This window comes from Thalassophryne amazonica, chromosome 11 (genome assembly GCF_902500255.1).
Source record: "Thalassophryne amazonica chromosome 11, fThaAma1.1, whole genome shotgun sequence".
In the NCBI taxonomy this organism is placed as follows: Eukaryota; Metazoa; Chordata; class Actinopteri; order Batrachoidiformes; family Batrachoididae; genus Thalassophryne; species Thalassophryne amazonica.
The window spans coordinates 3,381,331-3,394,766 of record NC_047113.1 but is presented as its reverse complement, the minus strand read 5'-3'; the positions used below and the strand labels follow the sequence as shown (position 1 = coordinate 3,394,766).

At 40.9% G+C, this 13,436-nt stretch overlaps 1 protein-coding gene across 1 annotated transcript in view; it reads left to right on the top strand.

The window, feature by feature from the left end:
* Nucleotides 1-13,436, top strand: part of pigg (phosphatidylinositol glycan anchor biosynthesis class G) — a 345,004-nt gene that overhangs the window by 125,829 nt on the left and 205,739 nt on the right. The window contains exon 5 of the mRNA XM_034181167.1: nucleotides 4,533-4,671. Within this exon, the coding sequence (XP_034037058.1) occupies nucleotides 4,533-4,671 (139 nt within the window). The remainder of the gene's footprint in view (nucleotides 1-4,532; nucleotides 4,672-13,436) is intronic.

The following is a 13,436-nucleotide window of genomic DNA, read 5'->3' as shown; positions in this document are numbered from 1 at the left end:
TTCGTATCCTGTTTTGTTTTTGCCATAAGCTCCAATTAGCATAATCATTTAGAGCAGACACTTGAAGTTCTACTGGTCCTGATTGCATTTTTCCTAAGGACACAGCCTGCTGTATGGCTTCCTTTGCCATATCAAATGAGCATTGTTGTTCCTCTCCCCATACAAACTCTTCTTTCTTTCTAGTGCATCGATATAAAGGCTGCAAAATCTGTCCTAAATGTGGAATATGATGTCTACAAAATCCAAATAAACCAATATATCGTTGTGCATCTGTCTTACTGTGAGGTACTGGAAAGTTAGCTATTTTCTCTTTAGCTTTTTGTGTGATTTCCCTCTCTCCTTTATTCCAAACTATTCCTAAGAATTTCACTGTTTGAGCTGGTCCCTGAATCTTTGCTGGATTAATTTCCCAGCCAAATGATTTCATATGAGTCACTAATTTCGGTAGATATTCCACTACTTCTGCTTCTGTATCTTCTTGAAGCATAATGTCATCAATGTAATGTGAGATCATCATTCTCATTGGAACCTGGAACTGTTCCAAATGCTCCGCCACCACTCTATGACAAATAGTGGGACTGTGTAAATATCCTTGTGGCAATCTTGTGAATGTATATTGCCGTCCTTCCCACGTAAATGCAAACTGTTCCATCCTATCCTCTGGGATTGGTATGGTAAAGAATGCATTGGCCAAATCTATAACAGCATACCACGTACCACTATGATGTTGCACTTGTTCAATTATACTCACAGCATCAGGTACAGCTGAAGTCAAAGCCGGTGTATGTTTATTTAGACCTCTAAAGTCTACAGTCATTCTCCATGTACCATCCGATTTACGGACTGGCCACAATGGATTATTCCATTTTGTTGTCACTGGTTTCAAAACTCCTGCCTCCAAGTAGTCTTTTATGGTTGCAGTAATTTCTGCTTGTCCTCCAGGAATACGATATTGTTTCTGATTAATCACACATGTAGCCTCAGGAATGGGAAAAGGTTTCATTTTTACTTTTCCCACCAGAATCATTCTTACGTTTGCTATCCCAAATTGAAATTTACCCTGTTCTAAATGCAAAGTCATTCCAGCTAAAATATCCATGCCAATTATCCATTCATTAATTGGAGTCACTATTACAGTGTACACTTTAATTGGCATATTTCCAATTTTAAGCGGTATCGATATATTTTTTCCATACACCAATTGTCCACCTAACCCAGTTAAGGGAACTATAGGTCCCTTCATTTTCTCTGGATTTCCATGAATCAATGAGGCCTCCGCTCCTGTGTCCACTAAAGCCGAGGTGACTTGAACTGATTTTTTTTTTCCAAAATATTTCCAATCACACATGAGGTCTAATATCACTTGTGAACCATTGTTTTAATTCTCGGTGTGCCACAAGAGTTTGACCATCATCCTAATCTTCCTTGCAAGGGTCAAAGCTCCAAGAACGCCTTTCTTTATTTTTCCCCTTCTTTTTGTCTTTCTTTCCTTTCCGGACTGCAGCTATTTGCACCAGATCATCATCAGAGTCCTCCTCCTCCTCCTCCTGTAGGGGAGGGGCACTAGGTTTCACTCCTTTCTTTTCTCCCTGCACAATTTCTTTCAACAATGAGGCCAATTCAAACATATCAGGGCGCATCCTTGACACACAAGTCACTTTCAGTCCTTTTTGTTTACATTTTTCAGCCAAGACGGAAGTTGGTACACCGTCTATTTCTTCGGCTTGAATTTCCAATTGCTTCACTTGTTCTAATCTTGTCACCTTTTGTGATTTAGCACATTCTGATGAGCGGACTGTATCTAAAGTTAAAACCCGCTCTTTCCAGGCTTCTGCACAAATCCACATCATTTCACTAATTCCTCCCAATGGAGCTTTATCTTTAACCTCCACCCGTTTTAACATCTCACATAAAACTGGCGGAGTCGCGGTGGGAATTGCTCCAGTCCACGACCCAGGGCGTCCCCCACGTCGCCGTAGAAGCTGGCCTATTTCTTTAGAAGTGATCCCATCCCACCCAGGGACCACTTCTTCCTGTTGAGATGCCACCTCCGCATCTCTCTTTCCCAATCTAAAGCAAGACATTTCTGTGTGTAGTCTGAGCGTAACCGTATCCTGCCGACAACGCCAAAAATGTTTTGAAACACAAGGTTCGGTCAGATCGGCACACAGAAATGATCACACAGACTGCATTTTGCTAGAATAAAAAGGCGTATATTTATTCCCCACAAAAGCAGTTACATCAAACACAAGTGGTTGCAGCGCATTTTTCTCTTACCGTGACGCCTTTAAGGTGGAGAGCCAACACCTTCAGCAGAGTGCGCCTGTCAACCGGCTGGGCGTTCGTACGTTAACCCGCAGCAGACTCTGTTGAAGCATGGTTCTACTCCCTCTTTTCTAGTGTGTCCGCGAAGGGAGGGTGAGTGGCCAACTCAACCTCCCTGGCGCACATAATTTCTTTAATCAACAGGCATCTGAAAGTTATTTTCTCTATAATAAAAGCAGTTCTTCACTCCCAGTTCAGAATGATCCCAGCATGCTTCACTCCCAGTGGTTAGTGGCTACAAAAACAAAGTCGTGCTATCAGTGTAATAATAACAAGTACATCCAGCTCTTCGCTCCCAGTTCAGACTGACCCCAGAGTGCTAAAACAAAATTAAATAACAAATACATTCTCAGGGTTACGTTAAGACAGGTGCAAAACAGCACAATAACATTTATTATACACCAGCCTTGTCAGAATGTATCCGGAGTACCTTGTCCACACCTGTATGATGGCATCCAAAGTGTACGTAGACAACAGATAGATGATACAGACTGCTGTCAGACAGCCATAAAAGGCGCTGCAGACTGTCCAATGTCCAAACGTCTGGATGGCAAACACGGGACTGGAGCGGTGTGCTCCTCACGTGCACGTGTGTGCGAGTGCGCAGCTTGCATGTGTGCGTGGCACACACATGGGGCTGCAATTATCACTCAGCAGTGTGTGTGTGTATGTATAACACTGCATGGGCCACTAAGCGCGCGCGGCGTGCACGTGCAACTGGACAGCTTCGCTCAAATTTTGTTGGCAGTTGGCCATGTTGTCCCCCTGTCAGACGGAGCCTTTCCAGGGAACTTTCTTTTTTCTTGTTTGCTCACTTCAGGAGCACAACGCAACTCTGAACACCGTGATGGTTGGATTATCACACTGGATGAACTTTTTATTTTGGGTGAGAGGATTTTAACCACCGGCTGTGGTCCCAGCTTCACGTCCGTGCTGTGAAACACTCCTGGATCACTGTTGGAGGTGAGATTCATGTTTATTAATGCTGTCATGGCCTGGCACAACAGTTCCATCTCATATCTCCTACACAGTTAGAAGGTGATCACTTATTACAGCATGAGATCCGTCCAGCTCTGAGCTTGACCCGTGTAATGACGTGTTACTGCGCACCACGGAGAGGGGCCGCTGCCCGTGTTAGGATGGAGACAATAGTCCATGGGAAGGAATGGACAAATATCTGTACTGTCAGGTCTGTTGTGGATATAACAGCCTGTTCAGATTTGCGGTTTGATAGCCACTGTTCACGTTTACTGTACATGATAATAATTCATAATTATTAGCATGATGAAGCATGCCACATACATTTTAACAGTTCCTTTGTGCTCTGGGGGGTGGGGTGTGGACATTATTATATGGCACGTGCAGGTCATACCGGCAGGCATACCGTTGCCAGACCCATCTCGAGGTTCCCTCGTATGCACTCAAATCATTTCGGGTCCTGTTTTGCTGCCATTGGAATATGTAAATTACGGTCAGATGGTTCTCAGATTACATATGGACCACCATCAGATAGGTGTCCCATCTCAACAGCGCCCGGAGGGTTTTGAACATGTGCATCAAACTCGAGGCTGTGTCGATTTCCACAGATGTTTTGGAACTGAAATCCGACACGTTTTGGTTGTGCTCTGATTCTTAATTCTGACACCATTCTCTGTGATTCTGGCTATGTGTGACAGGGGTACAAAGTTGGTACAAACACTGCTTTTGCAAAATGTGAAAAAGTCACTAAAAATTCCTAGGGCTGTAACTTTAAAACTTTTCAAGATACAGACCTAATATTTGGCATTTCACTGTAACTCTGTAACAGGAATAACATATCAAATTGGTGAAACAGGGCTGAGGGGTGATCCGGGAGACTTTGGGTGATTTCACATAGAATGACCCACAAGGGAGACTCCTTTCTACATTTGGTAACTGTTCTTGTATTAAATTCCTTTAATTATGTCGCTTTCCTGCTTGTTGTTCACACATTTGTGGCATAATAAGAAACATCATAAATATATTGTGAGATAGTGTATTAGTCTGGTTGTCGTGACTGTATCTTGTTTATCTGTTTGTCCAAACCGGACTTGTTTTCCATTTTGGCTGTGGACACAGGAAGCATATGGTACCAGGTTTGAATTATTCACATCACAGCTTTGAATTTTGCCCTCCCACGCCTCTTCAGATAGTAGGAGTTCATTAACCTTGGTGTTTGCTTCTCTCAGGAGGCAGAGGAATCCTTACCCTATTTGCTGGTTCTGTGTGGAGACCACGGCATGTCGGAGACTGGCAGCCATGGAGGCTCCTCAGAGGCAGAAGTCAATACGCCTTTGGTCCTCATAAGCCCTGCCTTCAGGAGCAAAGGTAAATCGAGTGGTTAGTCACTGCTGTTGTTTCAGTAATTAGTCATTTTTTTATTTGTTTATTTTTAATAGTCTAATTGATTAAATCATGCTGGGCCTGGTCTGCTGGCATCCATTGACCTCTTCATTCTTTCAGCTGACATATCTTCATCCCATTGCAGCTGCATGTGCTCGCTCAGGTTATTTGTGTTAGTTTCCATGCCGAGGCCGAATTCTCTCCCTAACATGGCTAAAAATGATAAATTAGTGTAAGTTTAGAAACCAAATTTGTCAAGGAAATATTGTCTGCTGTGTGCACACATACATACGTAGTTATTAATTTCAGCATGAAGACTGGCATCATCCTCAGAATGCCACAAGAAGCTCCTCAGAAAAGTGTGAGTGTGATAATTGCTGCTTCTGTCTGTCCTGGTTTTTTTTTTCTTTTTGCCACAGCATTTTTCACACCTATCTTTATTTATAGATCATTCATGCTAATTTGTCATTTTTAGTTCAAAGATGTGTTGCTACATAATTCATAGTTTTGCTAACATGTCATCTCCCATTGAGCTAAGAACTTGGATGGAAAACCTGCCAAATCAACTGCTTAATTATACAAATTTTCCGGTGTTGTACTGGCTTGATTTCAGTCAAGCAACCAAATCGTTTCATGAATTCCTAATTTATGAAATCCTTGTCTTATTTTTGCAAAACCCTACAACATTATTGAAAATTTATTCCTTAGTTTTCAGTAATACTCAAAAAAAAAAAAAATGAATAAATCAAAAACAGCCAAAGGTGAATTTGTAGCCTCATTGGAAAGAGAAAAGAAACCAGTTTTTAAAAGTTTGAATATTGTAACTTGAATCCACTGTAGCCGTGTGCTGAATCTAGTAGGGGTTGAACATGACCAGGCTGCAGAAATCACAGCATCAGCACCCAGTGCATTCAAAATCTCTGTGCACTAACAGGCGTGCCTTTTCTTCATCCATATATTTTAGACTATTTATTATATATTTTACTGTTATGCCCTCATGGGTATGGGCAAGATGTGTTTGAGTTGCGTAGGTTGGCATAGATATATTTTAATTTCTTTATTTTTTTAATGCTTCAAATTGAATTGCTCCAACAGAGTTTCGGAGTAGAACCCGCTATGACACCTATGATACGCTATGATAAAGATCAATCTGTCTATCTTACTACTCTACAGTGACACTTTATTCTTAGCATTGACTACTAGCTGAACATGTGATTAAGGTGCACCATCTGCCATATTCTAGAATTAAAGTCCCTTTGGCTTCTCCCCTGTTTGACTCGGGGTTGCCACAGCAGATCCAAGGTGGATCGCTTGGCCACCACTCCTGCCTTCTGCCGCATTCTAGTATTTGGTTAGACTCGCTCTGTGAGGCCTCCCCCAACATGAGTCAGACACGGCCATGTGTGACCATCAGTGCCAAGAACTGACAGAAGACCGCTTGAAACTTCCTGCCACTCTGTTTAAACACACAGTCGCCTTCTTATATTTGACCCTACGGATGCAAACAAAAACTGTGACTTGAAGTATCACAACAGTGAGAAAAAGGCTTTAAGGTGGTGTCACATGAGGCAACGCCCACCACAATGAGGACATGTCCAACAGTGTTCCAGACAATAACATGGTGTTCAGAAACGAGATGGTGACATCATATTTCAGAATAGGAAACAACAGACAAATGACTCATGACCAGGTTGGAAGAAAATTCCAAGCTTTTGGACCTTCATAATAGGCTCTCCTCTGCCTCCTTATAAATATGTTTAGGGGATAAAATATTCACTCAGTTACACACATGACATGCTGAATCTTGCTTGTGTTAACTTTCTCTTATGCCAACACCCGTCTTTTTCTTCTTCTTGTCCAGTTATGGAACCTGCAGCATAAAAGTGTTTATACTTGTTTTTGCGAGAGATGTTATGAGCCATCGGCATATGCACTAGTTTTGTGGACAAAGATTATCGCTGCATTTCATTCCCTTCTCACATGAGATGATCAGGAGTTAATTGATCTTGACTCACACAACAGTCTAGATTAAACATTCTTGAAGTCATTCAGTCCTTATCTACTTTGACATGGAAATCAAGTTTCTTTTCTGAATCAGTTGGCCTCATCATCAGCAGCAGCAAAGTGAGACACGCAGCTCATCAGAAAGCTGAACATCTTGTGGTTTTCATTCAAACATGTGGCAGTGGTGAGGTGAAAAAAATGTATTTTAAATTAGGCACCTGAATGTATTGTTTAGAAAAGAAGCCCTTTTCTTAGAACTAGCAGAATATGTTTTTGGCACTGCTGGAAAGACGTGAGAGGCAGTCACTTCAGTTAAATGGGTGGATACAAGAAACTATGCAGTCGTTGTTTAGAGGCTAAGATGACTCAGGATCTATTTCTGCCCTTTCTCGTTTCCCTGAACAAACGCTGATTCACTATCTCTCCTGGCTTAAAGATTGAAAGGTGATGAGAATCAAAGTTTCTGACATTCAACGCTCCTGCAAGAATGGTGTAACACATTAGTATCAAATGCAGTGAATTTCTGATACATCAACTGACAAAATTTTATTCATTTTTTATTAATTAGACTGTTTTGAAACCCCTGTTTCTCCAGTGAAGAAGGTAGAAAATGACTTCTTAAGGTGCCTTGACACTTGCACAAGTTTGATACCTGTAATGACACACAATCTTGCCTGCCAGTGAGTAAACTCGCCGTAAACGGTTGCAAACTGCATGTGAACAGTGTGCAGCTGCGTGCCAGTGCGCAAAGAAAATTTTGAAACGTTCAAAACTTCTGGCACGCATTGATTTTGTAAACTAATCGTGAACGTTGTGCAATCTGTTCAGAAACACTTGTGTGTCACTGCGTTTCATCACGCACAGGGCATCTGAATGATTGTGACAAGATGTTACATCTATAATAAACATAATTTTACAGATACATGATCTAACTCATAAAAAGAAGGAATGAAAATGCACCTGGTTAACCAATTCATTACAATATAAATATTCTAAATAATTACCTTTGAGTCAAGATTGCAAATGCTTTCTCCACCGTACGACACACACAAGCCAACCTGTAGCTGAAGATAATTTCTCTGTGATTCTGGGAGTGATGAGCGAGTGTAAAATGTTGAGTGTAAAAATCTGTAAAATGCTGAAAATATATAACTATCAACAGCTCCTTCTCTTGTCCTGTGCAGGTTCCACTCCCACAACCATTGGTGGTGGAATCTTTTGTTATTTTCTCATTGACAACAGTTGAATATCTGGTTTACCACTTGCCACACACCACCAACATGTGAATGAGGTGTTGTCCTTGTCATATTTGTGGATAATATAACGACATGAACTGGGTAGCCTGAGAGCTTGCCAAAGCTTTACAGTGGCATCGTGCAGGGTTAACGTGGAGTGTGGAGTGAAGAGACACATATCAGTCCCATGTTTTAACCTCTGTTTGAACCCAGTGGAGGGAGTACCCACTTGTTTGACTGAGATGCCATAACCACATACACATTTTACACAAGTAGCAGTGGTGTTCATTCAGAGTGCATCAACAAACTCAGACTGCCGCTTCAAAGTCCATATTGCAGCCCTCGCCTGACATCTGATCCACATCTGTTGCTGTAGTAGAGAGAAGAGTAGAGAAAAAGTTATTCATAACCATCCCAAAGACATATCTTTATGTTCGATTGCTTTCAGTGATGCCGGTATTTGGTTAGACTCTTTCTCTCCGATTGTTCTGAGTTATTTTCATTAGTTACTTCCTCCAAACCATCAACATGTCTATTAGACCCCATTCCTACCAGGCTGCTCAAGGAAGCCCTACCATTAATTAATGCTTCGATCTTAAATATGGTCAATCTATCTTTATTAGTTGGCTATGTACCACGGCTTTTAAGGTGGCAGTAATTAAACCATTACTTAAAAAGCCATCACTTGACCCAGCTATCTTAGCTAATTATAGGCCAATCTCCAACCTTCCTTTTCTCTCAAAAATTCTTGAAAGGATAGTTGTAAAACAGCTAACTGATCATCTGCAGAGGAATGGTCTATTTGAAGAGTTTCAGTCAGGGTTTAGAATTCATCATAGTACAGAAACAGCATTAGTGAAGGTTACAAATGATCTTCTTATGGCCTCAGACAGTGGACTCATCTCTGTGCTTGTTCTGTTAGACCTCAGTGCTGCTTTTGATACTGTTGACCATAAAATTTTATTACAGAGATTAGAGCATGCCGTAGGTATTAAAGGCACTGCGCTGCGGTGGTTTGAATCATATTTATCTAATAGATTACAATTTGTTCATGTAAATGCGGAGTCTTCTTCATGGACTAAGGTTAATTATGGAGTTCCATAAGGTTCTGTGCTAGGACCGATTTTATTCACTTTATACATGCTTCCCTTAGGCAGTATTATTAGACAGCATTGCTTAAATTTTCATTGTTACACAGATGATACCCAGCTTTATCTATCCATGAAGCCAGAGGACACACACCAATTAGCTAAACTGCAGGATTGTCTTACAGACATAAAGACATGGATGACCTCTAATTTCCTGCTTTTAAACTCAGATAAAACTGAAGTTATTGTACTTGGCCCCACAAATCTTAGAAACATGGTGTCTAACCAGATCCTTACAGTTAATTCAAAATGCTACAGCTAGAATACTGACAGGGACTAGAAGGAGAGAGCATATTTCACCCATATTGGCTTCTTTTCATTGGCTCCCTGTTAATTCCAGAATAGAATTTAAAATTCTTCTTCTTACTTATAAGGTTTTGAATAATCAGGTCCCATCTTAGGGACCTCATAGTACCATATCACCCCAATAGAGCGCTTCGCTCTGACTGCAGGCTTACTTGTAGTTCCTAGGGTTTTTAAGAGTAGAATGGGAGGCAGAGCCTTCAGCTTTCAGGCTCCTCTCCTGTGGAACCAGCTCCCAATTCAGATCAGGGAGACAGACACCCTCTCTACTTTTAAGATTAGGCTTAAAACTTTCCTTTTTGCTAAAGCTTATAGTTAGGGCTGGATCAGGTGACCCTGAACCATCCCTTAGTTATGCTGCTATAGACTTAGACTGCTGGGGGGTTCCCATGATGCACTGAGTGTTTCTTTCTCTTTTTGCTCTGTATGCACCACTCTGCATTTAATCATTAGTGATTGATCTCTGCTCCCCTCCACAGCATGTCTTTTTCCTGGTTCTCTCCCTCAGCCCCAACCAGTCCCAGCAGAAGACTGCCCCTCCCTGAGCCTGGTTCTGCTGGAGGTTCCTTCCTGTTAAAAGGGAGTTTTCCTTCCCACTGTCGCCAAGTGCTTGCTCACAGGGGGTCGTTTTGACAGTTGGGGTTTTTCTGTAATTATTGTATTGCTTTTGCCTTACAATATAAAGCGCTTTGGGGCGACTGTTTGTTGTGATTTGGTGCTATATAAATAAAATTGATTTGATTTGTAGTAATGAAAGTCACACACATTTAAACAGTGATGTTACTGCAGTCCAATGTCTGAACCTTCAGACACTGCAGCTACAGATCCTCAACGCTGGTGCCCTTATATGCCTTTATGTACCATCATTTCTCTTCATCTATTTTAGAACAACACGAGGTGTGCTTGGGTGACAGAAATATTTCACAGTAAATGCACACAGTCCAGAAACAGTCAAACAATACACATGATGTTTTCACAGACTGAGCAGCAGCTGAAACACTGCCATATAAAAACACACACATAGGACATCTACATGTGTCATATGCACGTGTTGATGCAACGTGTAGTGTGTTTCTGTAGTGTGCCTGACATGTCATTGGACCTTTTTTCTGGAGGTGATTTCATGGGTTAGTTTGGCTTGTTTGTTTTTTCTGTCACCCAACTTTTGTCCCCCACCTGTTCAGCTGCTGAACTCCTAACCCACCTCCCTAATGACACACACACACACACACACACACACACACACACACACACACACACACACACACACACACACACACACACATAAACACACCTCACCTCTCATCATCACGCATTCATACATTCACAGACATGCACACATATACTCATTGCTGCTATTTTATGAGTTTTCTTATGCAGCTTTTAACAGGTTTTTTCCCCAGTACTCTTTTAATAGGTTTACTGTAACATCCTGTCCAGCATTACCTCATACTATACTGTACTATGACATATATGTACTAGCCAGTGGCAGCTGCTGGTCTTTCAAAAAGGGGAAGCTCATTGTCAGCTTACATCATAAAATTGGTCAATTTATCTATATGTAAATTCATATATGTAAAATGGTCGTAACAGTTCCTAGTTGGACAAGCATTTCACAATTTATATCTCTATTACATACAGTATTTTATGATGGCACAATTACACAATAACACAAGTATATTATTAATGTTTTTAAACAAAAATATCACCAAAAATTTCAAGGAGCACATAGAACCTTTATGTTAAAACAAACACAACAGAGCCTGACTGTTTGATGACGTCTTGCCCTTTACTGTTGCATGCAAATATTATATTAAAGGTTGGACATCAAATGTCGCCATACCTAATTGTATCAAAAGCTTCAAAACACTGAACCATTGCTTCATAGTAATTCAGTGGTTCAAAACGCTTCAGTTTCTCCATCACTAATTTTCATCAATAAAATTCATATCAGCAACCAGTAATTATTCCCACATGTGCCCGGATAGATTTACAGTCATGAATACTTTGATGTTGTGTTGCAAAGCAGGATGTTAATTAACGTGCGATGACCTTAAAGACTAACTTACTGAAAGACGAAGCAGAGAGTAGCTCACCTGAATCTTCTCACACAGTGTCTAATACCTGATGCCTGCGATCTGTGAATGTTTCTGGCATCAAAATCACCAGTTTCATCCTGTTCTCTTGTCTTTCTGCAGATTTGGACTCATTTTGTTTGCTGCGTTACTTCTTTTTTTTTTTGATGTCCAGTGTCCACCTTTAAAACAGACTGATTTATAATGCACACAAAACACTTTGGAATAAATTTATAAATGCATAAATACGTAAAAATGTGCAAATGAATTCTCACATCTAAATGTCAAAATAGCTGCCAATCAAAACGGGATTCAGTCTTTTGACTGATTTTCCAATAATTGTGCTGAAGTCCAGCGTCCAGGCCCGCCCACAGCTTCATTCACCCCCAGTGATGTTTGGTGTCCAGGGGCGGGACAGAATTGTGGCATTTATCCAATGACCATCGAGTTTCAAGGCAATGAAAAAAAAAACCTTTCCAGGCAGTCCTATTGAAGTGAATGGATGCTCGCCTTCTACAGGCAAATCCATTGACCACAGACTGTATGAGAAAAAGATTTATGAGAAGTTAACAAAATAGTCAATAAATTTGTGATCGGTAGCTGATTCTGAACGAACTTGTCTTCAAAAGGAACATGTTCTAATGCATTTGTAGTCAGTGGAAAGTTAAGAAACTGTACATATTTGACCATTTAATATTTTGACATTTTAGGGGAAGGGGAGGTTCCCTTGCAGTCTTAGAGAAATCGCCTGTGGTACCAGCTGAGTTACCCCTTCTACACACGGGTAATAGAGAAGAATTTTAGCCACGTCATTGTATATCATGACCTTCCTAAAATCATGGCCATCAAGTCATATTTTCCAACAAATGACTTGGGCCATGATTTTAGGAAGTTGGTGATATTTCATGTCACTTTAGTTAAGGTGTAGTAAGTTGCATTACATTGTGTGTATGTTGTCATCATTAATTTTCATAGAGCAATCTGTGACATTCATGAGACTCAGGTGAATGATGATAAATGGTGATAGCATGTTATATCACTATTCTGGCATGACATACACAGCAGGTACATTTTTACACTTTTCTCTCAAACCTCTGCTGTCATGTCTTGAAGATATTAAGGCCTGGATGGCCCTAAATTTCCTAAATTTTAATAAGAAAACAGAGGTGATTGTGTTTGTCCCCAGTGGCTCCTGTATACCTTCTCCTATTGATTTGGGTCCATTGGCAGCTTATGCGAAGAGTACTGTCACTAATTTGCGTTTTAAGATGGACAGTGATTTTAAATTAGATTGCCAAATTAGTGCAGTAGTTAGGTCTAGTTTCTTTCACCTTAGGCAGTTTACTAAGATGAAGCCATTTCTCGCACATCAACATTTTGAGACAGTAATCCATGCCTCCATCACCTCTCGGCTGGATTACTGTAATGCACTTTATTTTGGAGTTAGCCAGACTTCCCTTGCACATCTCCAGTTGGTTCATAACGCTGCCGCTCGTCTAACTGGAGTACGAAAGAGGGAGCACATTACACCTATTCTGGCCTCCCTCCACTAGCTGCCTGTGCATTTTACAGTTCATTTTAAGATTCTTTTATTTGTTTTTGAATCTTTAAATGGCCCAGCCCTACCTCTCTGAGCTGCTTCACCCCTATGCCCCTGCACGCTGCCTCTGCTCAGCTGATCAACTGCGCCTTGAGGTACCGAGGTCCAAATGAACGCTCAGAGGGGATCGAGCATTTTCTGTTGCATTAGGCAGGTCTCTTCACCGTCTGTTTTAAAACAATCTTAAAACCCACTTTTATTCACTGGCTTTTAACACAATATGAGACTGATTGTGTTTTAGTTGTTTTGCTTGTTTATTGTTGTTGGGTTGCTTTGTTGTTTTTATGACCATCATGTACATCATTTTGTTTAAGTTTTGGCTATTCGGAAGTGCTTTATAAATAAAGTTGAGTTGAGTGAATAGTGAACACAAACCCTGCCACAT